A 16,502-nucleotide genomic window follows, 5' to 3' on the forward strand; every position below is an offset into this window, starting at 1 on the left:
CCTCGACGGATATATGAACTGGACTAGAATTCATTCATAAAACCGTATTAAATGTGAACAGAAGAAATAATTGGTCCGTTACGCTGGTCATGAAATCAAGTTTTGAAGGTTTGAGAAGATAAGCAGAAAATACTAATGAATATATATGCCAAAACCCAAAGACAGAACTATTTGGGAAATGTGAACATTATCGTCATATATACACCGCGACAGCATATACCATTCCTGCCACCGTATAGACCCATCCGATGCACTGGCTACTCCTTATATGTCTTTTGAGTGAATAAACACGCCTAACTATTTTCCGCAAATTTAAAATAACAAAATAAGAACAAAATAAGATTCCGTGACTAACGTATCATCGTCAAGTTTTACGTAAAGAAATCCTGAAAATAAAAATGAGTGTATACTGGTGAATTAATGAGTTGTCCGATAAGGACGCATGATAGTGTGATTTGTCTGTGGGTTTGTGGGTTTATTTTGTTGTGGGTTTATTTCAGGAATCTGGGTAATACATGCATACATTTCAAGCTTGTACCGACTGAGTCGAAACTCAAATTGATCGTTTAAGAGTGAGGAAGGAGGAGTTGGAAGAAACAAACATGATGTTGAGCAAATATAATCAATTTAACAGACGGTTACTAAAGTTTCGAGAAGGAACAAGGCTGAAGAAGATTAAACGGACAAATATTACAAATTTTCGTCCTATAAGCCTTCATGCGTTGGTAAATTTCCTTCGACGTATCACGAATGTTCAGGAAAACGCGTTAGTATCTTCCCTCCAATTTTTCAGAGAATTTTAAGGGTTATTTGACCAAAGTGAGTGGAAATATCATTGAGAAATATTCATGACTTTCCTAAAAAATAAGTTTATTTCACAGAGTAAATTAAGCAACATTGAATGTTTATGCGACGTTTCTTCTTAACATGGCAGCGTAACTGCCGCGCTAAGGAAAAACGCCGTGTGAACATTCGAGAGTTGCAAAATTTCCTTCCATAAAATGCTTATTTTTTAGGGAAGCTAGGAATATTTTTCCTTGAAATTTTCAGGAACTTTAGGTGAAATTGCGAACAAAATTATCTGAAAAATTGGAGGAAAAATATTTAAAAATTTTCCCGGAAATTCGTGATTTGCCAAAGGAAATTTGGCGACGCCTGAAGGTTCATACGGCGTTTTTCTTTAGCACGGTAGTGTAGGTCTCGAACTTTGAGGTTTGAGTATCAAAGCGGGGGAAAGCGGGCGAAGTCGAACATATTTTTGAGTTTGGGCGCCTTTTTGTCTTCTTGCCAGAAGTTCGGTTTAACAAGCACCGAAAACGGGTTCGAGCGTGGAACATTTATCAAAAATATAAAAAGCGAAGGGAAGAGAAACATCTCGCCGCTCAGTGGACGGCAGTCCAAATTTTGGTGACCGAAAAAATATGCTCTGAGCCCTGTGACTTTGGAAGGAATAATCTTACATTTGAGCCAGGATTTAAAAACCGGCGCTCTTTGAATTGTAACTGGTATGCTAAGTAATGATACTGTTTGTTAATTCTGACTATTTAAGGGGAAAAAAATCTTAGTCGAGAAAAGAAAATTTTTAAATTGACTTACGTAAGAAAATCGGATTCTGCGATTTTGACGGAAAAATTGAAGCGGAATTGGGAGCCATTTTGTTAGTTTGCATGCCGATAGAGCTTAAAGTTGTACTTTCATGCGAAGATTTCGCTACGAATTTGGAACACGGCAGCTTAGGATTTTAAGTAGCTTTTTCCAAAACTACAATTTTTTGAGCTAGAAACTCAAAATAATCATGGCTCTCTATTCCTTTCAGCAATTTTTGGCGTATTCGATCATGAGTTTCGCTGGGCTAATGTGGCGTTTTCCGCGGATGGTCACAAAGTTGTCCGATAAACGAGAAACGAAAATTTTCCCTATTAACTTTAAAGTTCCTCAGGCAAAAACGAACAAGGAACATTTTTCTGATGTGCTTATCGATCTTTTTAGACCTCATCTCGTACAGAAGAAAATTCCTTTTACACTGACAAACGTTTGCAAACTGATTTTAATTAGATTCAGTATTAAAAGTCGGATGGTAAATAATAGGCTTAACGGCGAGGATTCATGTAAAAAATTTGAGTGACAAGAGTCGGTCTGATCGAGATTGGAAGCACCCTAGAGTAGCGACCGGAGTATCGGTTTGGAGTGATACAACTAAATCAGCACGAGAGTGAGTCGTACGGTATCATCCAGAATTGAAGGCGTTTTGTGAAGTTCGCGTAGTATAAGTTGTACACGGACCCGTTTTCGACCATCCGTCGCCCACTGAGCGTTGAGGCGGGTGAGAAATCTCGTCCTTTCCCTTCTCTGACAATTATGAAAAGGCTTCCTTTTCGGCAAAGTGCGTCGCCGCAATTAAAGTAGAAGGTGAGAAACTCCAGTCCCTGTGCTGGGGGCGCCGAGGCCTGACCCACAATCCTAATTTACGTTTAATCACATTTCAGGAGGAACGTGTGCGGGGAATTTTTCTCCACGGTCGGAGAGGACCGCCGTGCTGAGTAAAAAAGCCGTATGAGCATTCGGATGTTGCCAAATTTCCTCTCAGAGTGCATTTATTCATGAAGGAGGTATGGATTATTTTCTTTGAAATTTTTGAACTTTGTAGACCACATTACGAACGAAATCCGTTAAAAATCGAAACGGATGTATCCAAAAGTTTCCCTGAAAATTCGTGATTAGTCGAGGGAAATTTGGCAACGCCTGGTGACTTTTACGGCGTTTCTACTTAGCGTGGCGGAGGAGTGTGTGGGTTGTGAGTGCGTCGGGGTAGGGGAGGGAAAGTGAGAACTAAAATGGAATTATGATCGCGGAGGGCCAGTCATTCCACCACGACCTCCGTCGGTGCATTTCATTATTTCATTACGATTTGTTAAACCCGGGAACAGAGGTGCAGCGGGACACGTGGAAAAATAAGTATGACAGCTTGTGTTTCCTTCTCCTTCGTTTTAAATGGAGACAAACAAAAGTATGCTTTCATCCAGATGAGTTCACACTCTTCATCTGCTTAGGCTCCTGTTCTGTCTACCGTGACTGCCATAATGCCGTACTAAGGAAGAACGCTGTACGTCTATCCGAACGCTGCCAAATGTATCCCTATAAGTATAATATATATATTTTATTATTATATTTAGAGCAATAGTCTTGTATATGTTTCTTTGAAAGTTGCAGACACTTCATTGAACTGAATTAAACAAATTAAGTTCTCTGCGAAATTCGAGGAAAAAAGTGAAAATTTATGAAAGAAATTGACAACGTCTGAACACTCTTGCGGCGTGATTCCTTAGCAAGGCAATGCGAAAATTATGTCCTCGATTTTAAAGTTTTATCGATCACAGTAAAATGTGTTTATAAATCTACTTGGTATTGAGCTTCATTCGAATTTTGGGAAAAGGTAAATCGCCTGAATTCTATAATTTAACATGCTTTCGGCTTTCGGTAAAAATCTACCAGCATGTTGGATGCTACCAGGAATCTGATTACCTTGATTATTTCCACACGTGGTTCTGACGTCTACCAAAAAATATCTTTAATAATGATTTACAGTGCCAATACGTAGCAAACAATAAGTTTGGCTCACAAAAAAGAAGGGGTTAGCACTCTGTGAGCGGAATGACTGCCTTTGGCGCAGAGCGGTCAAGCTCTGAATAAATTCCTGACTTTTTCTTTGAGCTTGCACTCTGCAAAATTCTGGAATTTCCTCAAAACTTGGCAACCCTTTGATGGATGCATGATTCTCAACGAGACAAAACGGAGCGTTTTAGAGACGCTCACCTGCGATGGTACAGCAGTCTACTAAATATACAATAACTGACACTCGTGTGTCGATAATTCATGTGATGTTCATTTGTGTGTAATGCTGAATACAGAGATACTTACAGAATAGATAATAAAATTATATTTTAAATTGAAAATGTATTAGTGATTGAAAAATCATTCATCATCAAGAATAATGCTTAAATCAATATCCTGATAAAATTGTGGAAGGCAAAAAGCCTCTCTCTGAAACGCTCCGCGATGATATAACACCAACACAAAAGTCTAAAGAAACACTCATAGGCAGGAGAACACGTCTAGTACTAAATCTAATCGATAGATGGCGTCTAAATACACAGCGCTCGGTCAGCATTCTCGAGGGTCCAGCTACAATTGTATATATATGTATACTCAAGTGCAAGATAAACTATTGAGGAGACAAGGGATGAGTACCATTTGCACTTCCGAGAGGGAACTGATGCTGAGGACATACATGGTCACCCCGACCTCGACTGGAGGGCCTGAAAATAATATTTTCGTTAAAGTCGCACACTAACAAAAATCACCACTGAATTGTAAGACACGAAAGGCATGGAATGCGACATAGCTCTTTGCTATAGGGAGCAAATAAAATAAAATATACGTTCCAAATGAATATACACCAGACAGATATTTCGTGTATAAGAATAAAATAAAAGATGTCCAAGACGATTCTTGAAAGTTGGCAACACTGTTTTTTCTGCACTTAAGCTACGTAAAAAAAATCGATTCTTGGTCGGGCAGTTTGCCTCACTAAAATAGATATTTTTTAATTAATTTAAATTGAGTAAAAGAGTGTTGCCAACTGGTAAAATCGTCACTGAATGATATACATTACACACGTGAGAATTGCTTTTCTGGATAATGACTTGTGAGCGGCTAGCCCTGGATAAGAACCAGTGGCGTTGCGTGCTTTGCGATACATCGATTGATCTGCCATTTAAAACTATGAAAAAGGATCGATATGTAGGGTGTTCGCAGCGAACACTTAATAATCGAGTCTTTACCATAGCTTCGTATGGGGAAAAATCGATAATCGATCATTCAAACCTCGCCACTGATAAGAAAAAGTGATTTTATCTTATATAAAGCTGATGATTTGTTATTGTACGAAAACACATCGGAATAAAATTTTAAAAGTGACAGTCTGATTTTTTTTTTTTTTTCTTCTTAAAAAAAACCAACAATTCTTCATGCGTAGTGTAAATTCAAAATTTTATCTCCGCAGATCAATTTTAGAGTATCAGACAATAAGTAAGTATATTTTCAGCACTACAATCTGAATTGACACTATGCATGGAACACTTTTGATTACACAGAGTAACAGTTTAAAAATAGCTTCAGACATTGATTTTTTTCATGAGATTATCATGACGATACTCTTGATTTACATCTCGGACCTGGGTAGACAGCCTTAAGCGTTTATCATCAGTTTCAGATAATCTTTTCAGACGACACTATTCTGAACCATGTTCTCTCAGTTTTCCGTAACGTCAAGGGTATTCAAAACAAACCACTAATTATTCTGAATTTTTGCTGGAAATTTTCCTGATTTTAGCGCACCCCAAAATTGTTTGACGTGGATAATAGATCGTATTCGATACATCAAACGGCTGAGATTATATCGATATCGATTGGTTCAAAACATAAACATAGCCTCAAAAGTAAATTCAGAAATCTGAGAGAACGGGTCTTTTGTAACAGATTTTTATTCTTTTGAGTACCAAATGCCAATTCAAAGGGAAATTGTCAGGAAATTTCTCATTTTCAGCTTTTCCAACTTAAATCCTTACAGTTTGGTTTGCGGTTATGTTCTATTGTTTTGAACCAAACGATACATCAAACCGTTATCAAATACGGTCTATGAGACCGTAGATGTGGTGTTCTTCGCAAATTTTGAATGAAATGGAACAGATAGATTCTGAGATATCGCTGTACACAGATTTGGGGGCCGCCTGACGGACGGACACACATTTTTCAAGAATGGTTATTTTGACTCCTGGGACCTTAAAACGTTTATAAATGATGAAACTTCAACTTTTTTTTCCCTTGCAGGATGACAATACTTCCTCTTAGGGGAGCGAGAAAGTAAAAAGAAAAAAAATCGGATCTCTTCAACCCGGAGTTCCTACAGAGTCCGTATCCTCACTAATCGATACCGCTTTGACGGTAGGCAACATGCGCCCGGATATTCGGTAACGGCATTCAATAAGTCGAGCAAACCCGGATTTCCGGTTATGGCGCAGAATTTTAGAACCGCTACCGTAGCCTCTTTTCACCCCGGGTCCAAACTGGGCCAGGGCTATAAATATTTCAAACGGAACCTGGACCGGCGGTGGCGCCGACACTCAACGGTCCGCAGGGTTCACCGCTCCCCGAAAATCACACGTCTCGAACGGATTGGCAGCGTCGGAGCACATCTACATTTATTGAGACCATTGAAAAGCTCTCCGTGCCCGAGATCCGTGTGAAAAGATCCCACTTCCCGCATCGTTGACAAATTAATGGGCGAAAATCGTTTGCGTTTAGCGAGTGACGTCATCCGCTCCCTACTTGATCGATAGTAAGGGCCATTATCGGAACGCTGAGGGCGCGTATCGCGGTGTCAAGGATCTGGTCTATAGCTCCTGAGATAACAGATCATTGTATCTTCTCTCCGATACGAAGTTAGTTTGACCCGAATAAATTAGGAAAAATGGATTGCATTTTGCAAAAAGGACAAGAGCATTTTAATGCCGCTAAGATTGTGCAACTTTTTTTACCTTACAAATAAACTGATGATCTGAACACGTTTTATCTTTACTCCCAACTAACGACAAAAAGACGAAAATTACCTTCGTAAAAATTTTGTGCATGATTTCAGTAATTTTTTGCAAAGAATGTAAGTTGCACAACCCTGGCAACATTGGAATGTTCCTGGTTCCTTTTTGCAAAATGCAATCCAAATAATCGTATTGTCTTTCACTGACAATAAGTTGTGGGCCTAACGTAATCTGTACTTAATTTCTACTCAAAGGATATGAGCTGAAGTGAACCAAAAATCTAAGTAAATTAAGTTGCGTGGTTAGGTTAGGTGCGACTCGCTTCATGAAAACCGCGTGAATCGCGTCCGAATCCGCGGTTCGGCTCTATTCTGCCGTGCTAAGGAAAAACGCCGTATGAGCCCTCAGACGTTGCCAAATTTCCTTCGATAAAACACGAATTTCCTGGTATACTTATGAATACACTCCTTCCGGTTTTTCAGATGATTTTGTTCGCAATTTCACCTCGAGTTCCTGAAAATGTCAAAGAAAAATATGCATATCTTCACTCAGAAATAAACATTGTATCGGAGGAAATTTGGCAACCCTCGAATGTTCATACGGCGGTCTTCCTTAGCACGGCAGTTACACTGCCATGTTAAGAAGAAACGTCGCATAAACATTCAATGTTGCTTAATTTGCTCCGATAAAAAGGTTAATTTTTGAGTAAAGATATGAATGTTTGTCTTTGACATTTTCAGGAGCTCAAGGTGAAATTGCGAACAAAATTATCTGAATAATTGGAAGGATAGTACTCATAAGTTTACCAGGAAATTCGTGTTTTATCAAAGGAAATTTGGCAACGTCTGAAGGCTCATACGGCGTTTTTCCTTAGCACGGCAGAATAGAGCCGAACCGCGGATTCGGACGCGATTCACGCGGTTTTCGTGAAGCGAGTCGCACCTAACCTAACCACGCAACTTAATTTACTTAGATTTTTGGTTCACTTCAGCTCATATCCTTTGAGTAGAAATTAAGTACAGATTACGTTAGGCCCACAACTTATTGTCAGTGAAAGACAATACGATTATTCGGATTGCATTGGCAACTTGGCAACTCTCGAATGTTCATACGGCGTTCTCCCTGAGCGCGGCAGTATTCGCGGCCGATGCCTTATTCCGAATCGCCGAGCCGAAAAAAGGCCCGCGCTGAAGGGGCGGGCGGATGAGTTACATATTATTCCGAACTCCTCTGACGTAAGGACATAACTCTATTTCGGGACGAGTCCTTTCATCCGCATCGTTATACAGCTTCCGAGGACTCCCGGAAAACGCAGATGCGCTGTTTCGTGGGAGGCTCTGCGATTTATGCGCATCGCTCCCGCGATTTTCCGCTCGGGAAGCGGGTCGTGTTAATTTTTCTCGCTCTCGCGCCCGTGACGTCATGCATTTTCATGAGCGGCTTCGGAAAAACCCCGGCCCAGGTGCGCGGGCCGCCGGTGATTCGAAACCGATCCCTCCGGGTGTTGGCTCGTTCGACGTGACGGAAAAAGGGATCCCCGGTTAAGCTATCAAAGAGGGAGTTTCGAAAGAGGCGCCGATGGAGGTTGCTGGCCCAACTGCCGTGATAGCGAAGAGAGCAGTAAGTGTCGAATTTCCGAAGTCGAGTCGAGTTCCCTTCGAAATGCGTCTAAACTCTTTTAGATGAAATTAAAGTCCCTTTATACTGAGAGTCAAGACAATACCCCTCATGGAGTCACAAACGGGAATAAAGATTACAGAAATTAAACGTTTTTTGTAATCTTTGATCGGCCCATTCTCAAATTCCTTTCGGCGTTCCTTCTCTCATTCCGTTTGTTCCTTGTCGAACCCGAAATTCCTCGGTCCAGATTATAATCTTTGCAATTGGTGAAAATGTAATCTTTATTCCCGTTTGTGACACTGTGAAGGCCTAAAATCCGGTTAACCAATCAGAAATGGATTCGCATTGTCTTGACTCTCAGTATAAAGGGACTCTAGATGAAATCACTGACATAGCTAAAACACCAAAACGCATCTTAATGGAGATGTTGCATATGAGTGGAATTTGTGATTTGACTGTTGATTCTGATGTAAAAGTTCCCGAGAAACACGATGTGGCCACTGGTTTTCTCTGAAATCGAAATCATCTCCCAAGCTCAAAAAAAGCTCTCAAGTTGAGGCCAAAATGGAGGGGATATCCCACGCTATTCTAAGAGTCCACCTCTACACCAAGACAAACTCTCCATGCAAAGATAGGGAGGAAATACATTGACAGGGTTGCCGTGATTTCAGTTTAAGAGTCCCCAAATAAGATGGCAGCCCTGTCGATGTATTTGCTCCCTATCTTTGCATGGAGAGTTTATCTTGATGTAGAGGTGGACTCTCAGGATAGCGTGGGATATCCCCTACATTTTGGCCTCAACTTAAGAGCTTTTTTTAGCGGCTCTGGTGCTTGCACTAGAGCTGCTATTCCGGACGGTCCCAGCTGGGGAGTATCAATGCAGCATGTTACATTGTAGAGACCGCGCGTTGGTTGATGGGAATCGGCGCCATTTTCGGCTATGTTCCTTGTCATGACTTTATTTTATTGCATACTGTTTTATTGTTAGTCAATGCTATGTTTTGTATTGTATTTTTGGAATCATGGTGATACAGTCAACAATTCAAAACTTGTTTGTGCTTTTATCTCGTGATGGAAAAAATGTACTTTACGTTCAAAATTTGAAAATTTGAATTTTAAAGTTTTCGCGGTTAAGGAAGCTTTAACCACTGGGTTGGAGCTTCCTAGTCATTTACTCGATATCAGCTGATAGCAAACAAAGGTTACCAGGGAAACCGTAAACGTCTAACAACTATCGTGGCCATTGGGGCGATTATTGAAATGATATCGACTGTATGTCGCCGCTTACGACAGGACATAGCCCTATCTTAACTGTGTAATATATCGCCATTCGATATTGTTTTGATTTTTTGCAACCAATACCTACACTTTCAGATATAAAAATGCAAATTTTTTGCAGCCTCGCTAAATGACTTATCAACCAGAGATTTTTTAGGAAGCGGACCTCCAAAGAGCTTTCAAAATTAAAAGTATACAACAAGTGATAATGCCATGTATTCGCCATATCAAAGCCCAATACACATTTATACACCGGCTACGTAAATCTGCTAAGTTACAAAACATGAATCGACAGTTGTCGGATTGTACATCAATGACAAAATGTGTCTAGACCCTCATTCTTGACTACAACTACTGCCCCCAGAGCCGCTCTCCGACGCCAATGCGTTGGAGCTTCCTGCTTGTTCGAGCTTGGGAGTTGATTTCAGAGAAAACCAGTGGTCATCATACTTCCGTGCTAAGGAGGAACGCCATATGAGCCTTCAGGCGTTACCATATTTCCTTTTGTAGCGCAAAAATTTACTTGAAAAATTATAAACATTTTTCTTCAAGTTTTACGAATTCGGTTTACAATTTTTCTAAAATATTTGAAAATTTCAAGGAAAAATATGCATAATTTTCCTCAAACATACTTATTGTATCCGAGAAAATTTGGCAGCTCTCGAATGTTCATACGTTGTTTTTCCTTAGGACGGCAATATAGTTAGGCAGTTCCCAAATGGAAGGAGCCTCCTGTGCCCCGAAATTCGAGCACTGGATGAAAATTAACACAAGATTGATGGCTCTCCGGGCGGAATCAAGGAGTTTGCCGAATATTTTCTTTCGGCGAGTTTAACGAAGTCTTATAAACGAGACTTGAAAGTTCCAGCAGCCTCAAGTCGGTCCGAACTCCAAACTTTCGGGGAATCAAAACTCGACGAATCGAAATCAAGGGCCGGCTTCATTGAGACCGAGGCGGATCCGAATGCAATCGGATCGAGGGACCTGATTTCCGGGCGCCGAAATTTCCTCCCTGAATTCCTCAAGTGTCGTTCGAGGCGGGAAAACGGGGCGAAAGGTCGCGAGGGTCGCAGGGGGGCCTTTGGAGGCGCACAAAGGATCGAGTCAATTCGAGAAGTCGGACAAAATATAGTGACTTTACACGAGTGACTTTACTATGTGAAGAGAATATTTAATAATCATTATAGTAAGAGAGGAGAAGAGATAGTATATATAATATATACAGTAATCAATAGTAAGAGAGGAGAAGAGATAGAAAAATACAGTTAATAATATTTAACTGTTCTACTAATAAAACATCACTTGAATACATTAAATTGATGAGTGTAAAGAAAATTTTTTAATAATCATTAGTAAGAGAGGAGAAGAGATAGAAAAATACAGTTAATAATATTTTACTGCTGTACTAATAAAACATCGATTGAATAAATTAAATTGATAAGTGAAAAGAAAATATTTAATGATATTAGTAAGAGAGGAGAAGAGATAGAATAATATAGTTAATAATATTTAAGTGCTTTATTAATGAAACAGCACTTAAATATATTAAATTGATAAATGTAAAGAGAATATTTAATAATCATTATTAAGAGAGGAGAAGAGACAGTTTCCTGAAAGGATTATCAGTAGATGGCCCGACATTATAATAGACATCAGACGAATTCTTAAAGATCAGGACCGGATTAATCCTCTAATAGTTTCAATAACTACTACTACTGATGTTTGTTGTTTATTTTATTTGGTTTAGTAACATATACCACACAAGCTCACTTTTGGCATATGGAGCTGTTTTATTGTACTTGCGTAAATTTAAATTTTTGAAATAAATAAATCTTACATCTTAAGATTGAATAATATTTAAATGCTGTACTAATAAAACAGCACTTAAGGCTCATAGCTCCATTTATACAAAACATAGAGGTTTTGAAAATGGCTGCACTGGTTTCCTCGTAAAATTTTCTTCTCTAAGCACACCTTAAAATTTCAAAAGTGACGAAATAAACATCAAAATTAGAAGTTTTAGTCAAACATTTCATGTCCGATCTTCCTGATTGACTCGATCCACTGTGCGGCGAGGAGGGGACGAAATGGGGGCGAGGGGTAGGAAGCCTCTCGGAAGAGGGAAATATCTTTTAGTGCCTCTTATTTTAAACCGCTCAACGAGAAATGATGTTGCCACGCTTCTGCCCCTAATAATAGCACATCACCGGAAAACAAGCTTGTTTTTGAAACGTTTTTTTTTTTATCTTCCAGACAAAAATGCTCAACAAATAGTGGAAAAAGGTTTTCCTGCAATTGTAGAAGATAATTTAAGGATTTTTTGCTCTGATAAAGTCGCAGGTGAACAGTCAAATCCAATTTACTTTTAACAATACCACAGTGTAGCCGCTTGTTAGCAGGCAATACACCACTAGACAAGGTACGAATTTAAGCATGCTGATACATGTTTCTGAACCAGAATTTCACGTAAAAATGACGATTAAAGTGCGCACCATGCTGTGCACGCAAATGCCTTAAGTATTACAACAGTCTTGTATGAGCTAATATGCGGTTCACGCCAATTGACCGACTAAAATGTGTTTGGCGCAATGCGAGAGGTATTCATGGAGTCTTGCAGGCGCTAATATGCGTTTAACGCCGCGGCCGGCCGCGCTGTGTTCTGTGTTTAGCGCGATTATTCGAACTCGCGTTAGAATAATCGCGGCATCGAATAATGGGCCTTAAAAGATCCGTGTTGTGTTTCGATTCCGTATGAAAATTCCAAAGTTGCCTCATTTCTCCTGATAAAATGTTTGTTCCGAGGAACGTTAGGAAAGTTCCCTACGTACGCTTTTATAGATTGAATGGACCATCAAACAAGGTACGGATTTAAACACTCTGATACAAAATTCTTCTCCGGAGTTTCACGTAGAACACGATTATTGCACTCCTAACTCCTAACTAAGATATTAACGTTCTTATTTTTTTATATTGGTTACGGAAAACTTGAATTTCCCGAGAATTGCACAAGAAACGCAGTACTCTACGTGAGTCAAATTTCGCGTATTAAAACGGTTTTGGCAGGCTTCTCAAGTGAACATAGTTCTTTCCCCACCCTTTATTGTTCAAAGCGTAAACAATTCGCTAGAGCTGAGCCAAAGCGTCGAGATTGAGGTTGCCATATTTTTGAATCGCGGAAACTGCTATGGTAACGTTTAATGTGCGATTTGACTCATGCACGTAGACCATTGCGTTTTCATGAGCAGGAGGTTTGATCTCACGAGTCAAGAAACATTAAATATCTCGGTTACAAGTTAATTTCAGTAATTTTATTTTGCGCGAATCGTACTTTTGGTAAAGAAACATCTGCCGGAATGCTCAACTCCGTAACTTTGCGTTTGCGTTTAGTGGGTCATTGCGCAAGTGAGATCTTAAGGTCTAATTCTTCCCGAGATAACAGTTTCACAGGCGCATGCTGTAGCACAGAAGTTTAGTGTTTTACGAGACTTTAATGGTTTACAGGAGCATTACGCATTAATTACATAGTTAGTGCCAACAACTTTACTTGCTAGAATTTAGGATATCCACACTGTCTCAGGCTCTTCTAAGAGCGAAGGCTCCAGGATTAGAATAAAAGGACGCGATATCAGTATCTTTGGATACTTTTTGATGTTCCAGGGGAGCGCATTGATATGCTCTACAAGGAATTGATGTTTCTTCGCCAATATGTTTCAATTTCTTATGCCATTTTAGATTGTCTTGTAGAGCGCTGCTTTTCTTCCGAGAATCTCAGGTGTGGAGAGTTTGAGGTGGGCAAAGAAATCAGGACCGTCGACAAATTCCCATTGGTTTCGCACAATTGATATTCCATTTTGATGCACTTATTTCATCTCATATTGGTCTTGGAATTATTCTTAACTACAAGTAGCCTAGTAATTACGATTAAATTATTTTTATTGTTCATATTACATAACAAGGGAGGCTTTCTGATACCACTTGTGTTATCTAGAGCCACAATGTTTCAGTATCAATTTAAACTACATGGTGGACTTGCGAGACAAACGCAAACTTTAGCATGTATGTTACGTTTGACTCAAGATTTTGTATGATGTCATGCGTGCGGTTTAACGAAACAATTTTCAATAGAATCGCTCGAATTAAGTTCAGAAGCCCATGCTCATATAACTATTTTTAAATGTCTCGAAAGTCTAGCCGAATGAAAAAGAAAATCGAAGCGCTCGCCCTAAAAACTGCAACGCTGTCAGAGTCTCCGACACCCCCCCCCCCCTCCTTGAGGGACGCTGCGCGTCGAATTTCTCTCACGCGTCCTTTCGGTGGCGCTGTGCAAATACGTTTTGTTTTCCCCACTTATTCCTGTCGCCACTTAACCCCCCGCGAAAACAAACTCTACTTCCGGGCGCGTCTAAATTCGGAGCAAAACTGTCGGAACCAACTCGGAAAGCCGAAAAAACCGTTGAGGTCCTAATGCAAAGACAAATGCAAATTTTTCAACCGCACTTTCGTTCCCCGGCGCACAATGGATCGCGTCAATGGGGGAAGTCTGACAAACTTTGGAAACTTTAAAAGCTCATAACTCCATTCATCCAAAACTTGGAGGTTTTTAAAGTGGTCCCATCTGTTTTCTCGTGAAATTTTCTTCCAGATCCACACCTTAAATTTAAATTGCGGCGAATTAAACATCATAATTTGAAGTTTTAATCACAAATTTCATGTCCGATCTCTCTGCTTGACTCGATCCACTGTGCGGTGACCGATCGCCAGGCAAATCCGCCGATGACGTCATTGGTGACTCGAGTGTTCTAGAGTCCCTGTTTAGAGAGAGTTGAGACAACGCGGCTTATGGATGTCGCAAACAGGAATAAAGATTATACAGATCGGACGTTTTTCGTTTTTCCTTCTCTCATTCCGTTTGTTCCTTGTCAAACCTGTTATTCCCCGGTCCATTCTACATTATAATCTTTGCAATCGGTGAAAATGGAATCTTTATTCCCGTTTGTGACACTGTGGAGGCCTAAAATACGGGAACCGATCAGAAATGGATTCGCGTTGTCTTTACTCTCGGTATACGGGGACTCTAGAGTGTTCTAGAGTCCCTTTATACTGAGAGTCAAGACAAAACCCCCTCATGGAGTCACAAACGGGAATAAAGATTACAAAAATTGAACGTTTCTCGTAATCTTTGATCGGCCCATTCTCAAATTCCTCTCTCCGTGCCCTCTATCTCATTCCGTTTGTTCCTTGTCGAACCCGTAATCCCTCGGTCCATTCCAGATTATAATCTTTGCAATCGGTGGAAATGTAATCTTTATTCCTGTTTGTGACACTGTGAAGGCCTAAAACACGGGAACCGATCAGAAATGGATACACATTGTCTTGACTCTCAGTATAAAGGGACTCTAGAGTGTTCGAGCTTCGGGTGTATCGCACCCCGGATTCGAGGGATTGAGGTTATGTTTCCTCGGCTCCCATCTCGAAACGATGACTCCGTGGAGATCTCTTCTGGCGCGGTCGGGAGCGCAGTAAGAGCAGTAACCCGCGACCACGTGTTTACAGAATACTCGAAATTGACTTCCCGAACACGGGCGGTTGCGGTTGTTTCTTGAGAGGACCATTATCGTTCGGGAGTGGATCCTGAAGTCGAAAATAAAGGAAAACAAGCAGAATGAAGATTATTACATCCAGAGGAAATGGACCGGTGCGCAGTTAGCGTTGAAACAGGATTCAGTCAGAGTGGATGCGGCGCAAGGAGGTCCCCGTGGCCGCCCCATCAAGAATGAGCTCCCGCTTAAAAACTGTAAATTTTATTTCTCCAAAATTCACACTGGGGAAAAAAACACATTGGATCTAGAGTCCAGACTCTTGATGAATTGACAAGAAAAAATGCTCTTGATTCAATCAGATTTAAGCTTAAATCAAAAGGAAATCCGCTCAAATTAAGAAACTTGGTTCTTGATTTAAGCAAAATCCGATTGAATCAAGAGTATTGTTTCTTGTCGATGTTTTTAAGAGTCTGGACTCTAGATCCAATGTGTTTTTTTTCCAGTGCATGTTAAGTACACGAACACGGTTTTGTCGCACAATGGATCGAGTCGGTAGGAGAAGTCAGACAATATTTGGAAACTTTGAAAGCTTATATTTTTGGAAAATACAAAACAAAAAAGTTTAAGTGTGGTTTCATTGGTTTATTCGTGAAATTTCCTCTCAGAGACACCCCTTGAAATAGAATTTGTGACGAAATGACATGAAAATTTGAAATTTCAGCCAAAAATTTCATGTCCGACCGAGAACGCCGCTTGAGTCTTCAGACGTTACCAAATAACCTTTGAAAAATCACGAATTTCGAGAGAGTTCGGAAGTATCTACCCTCGAATTTTTTAGAGAATCTCGTTTGTAATTTCATAAAAATGTCTGAAAATTTCAAAGATAAAAACGCTCAATTTTTTTTATAAAAATATAATTTAACCGGGGCAATTTGGCAACATGCGAATGTTCATACGGCGTTTTTCCTATAAGCGACGGAGGCGCGCTCGGTCGATCGATCCACGGCGGCAGTCGTCTGGAGGTAAACGATAGTTCCAGCGCTCTACCGGGGGTGGAAGGAGTTCGGGGGGGGGAGGGGAGGGTTAAAGAGGCTGCGGCCAAGACGGGGTCGGTGGCGGGGGCCGTGACTGAAACTGTAAATATTAATACGATGCTACATATTTAAGTTGTCCCAGAGGAGGGGGGATGCAACTGCAATGGCTTGAAATTAATCCTCGCTTTAGTCTGTCGCCTTCGCCCCCCCCCCCCCCTCCAGACTCCTATCGCTCAGCGCGTCGCCCCCGTCGCGACGCGTTGCCCAAGATTTAAAACTCGCTCCTGCGAGTCGACGGGACGCAACCCGCACGGCGAGGTCCGCATCGTCGATGGAAAGTTAGACGTGAGTTGGACAGCACTTTGCAATTTGGAACTGGAATTTCTGGCCGGGTTTAAAAACAACGTGTGTACCATTAGGCTCCCTGTAGACGT

The 16,502-nt window shown here is 40.6% G+C and overlaps 1 protein-coding gene across 9 annotated transcripts in view; it reads right to left on the bottom strand.

The window, feature by feature from the left end:
• The window catches only part of Rdl (Resistant to dieldrin), a 334,060-nt gene that overhangs the window by 211,771 nt on the left and 105,787 nt on the right, over positions 1 to 16,502 (bottom strand). For 4 of the 9 annotated variants that reach the window (XM_072305143.1, XM_019045972.2, XM_072305140.1 and 1 more), the window contains exon 3: positions 4,249 to 4,316. The exons of the other annotated variants lie outside the window; for them this stretch is intronic. In XM_072305143.1, coding sequence (XP_072161244.1) covers positions 4,249 to 4,316 — 68 coding nt within the window. The remainder of the gene's footprint in view (positions 1 to 4,248; positions 4,317 to 16,502) is intronic. 9 annotated transcript variants of the gene reach the window in all.

Source organism: Bemisia tabaci, chromosome 10, assembly GCF_918797505.1.
Source record: "Bemisia tabaci chromosome 10, PGI_BMITA_v3".
NCBI classification, from domain to species: Eukaryota; Metazoa; Arthropoda; class Insecta; order Hemiptera; family Aleyrodidae; genus Bemisia; species Bemisia tabaci.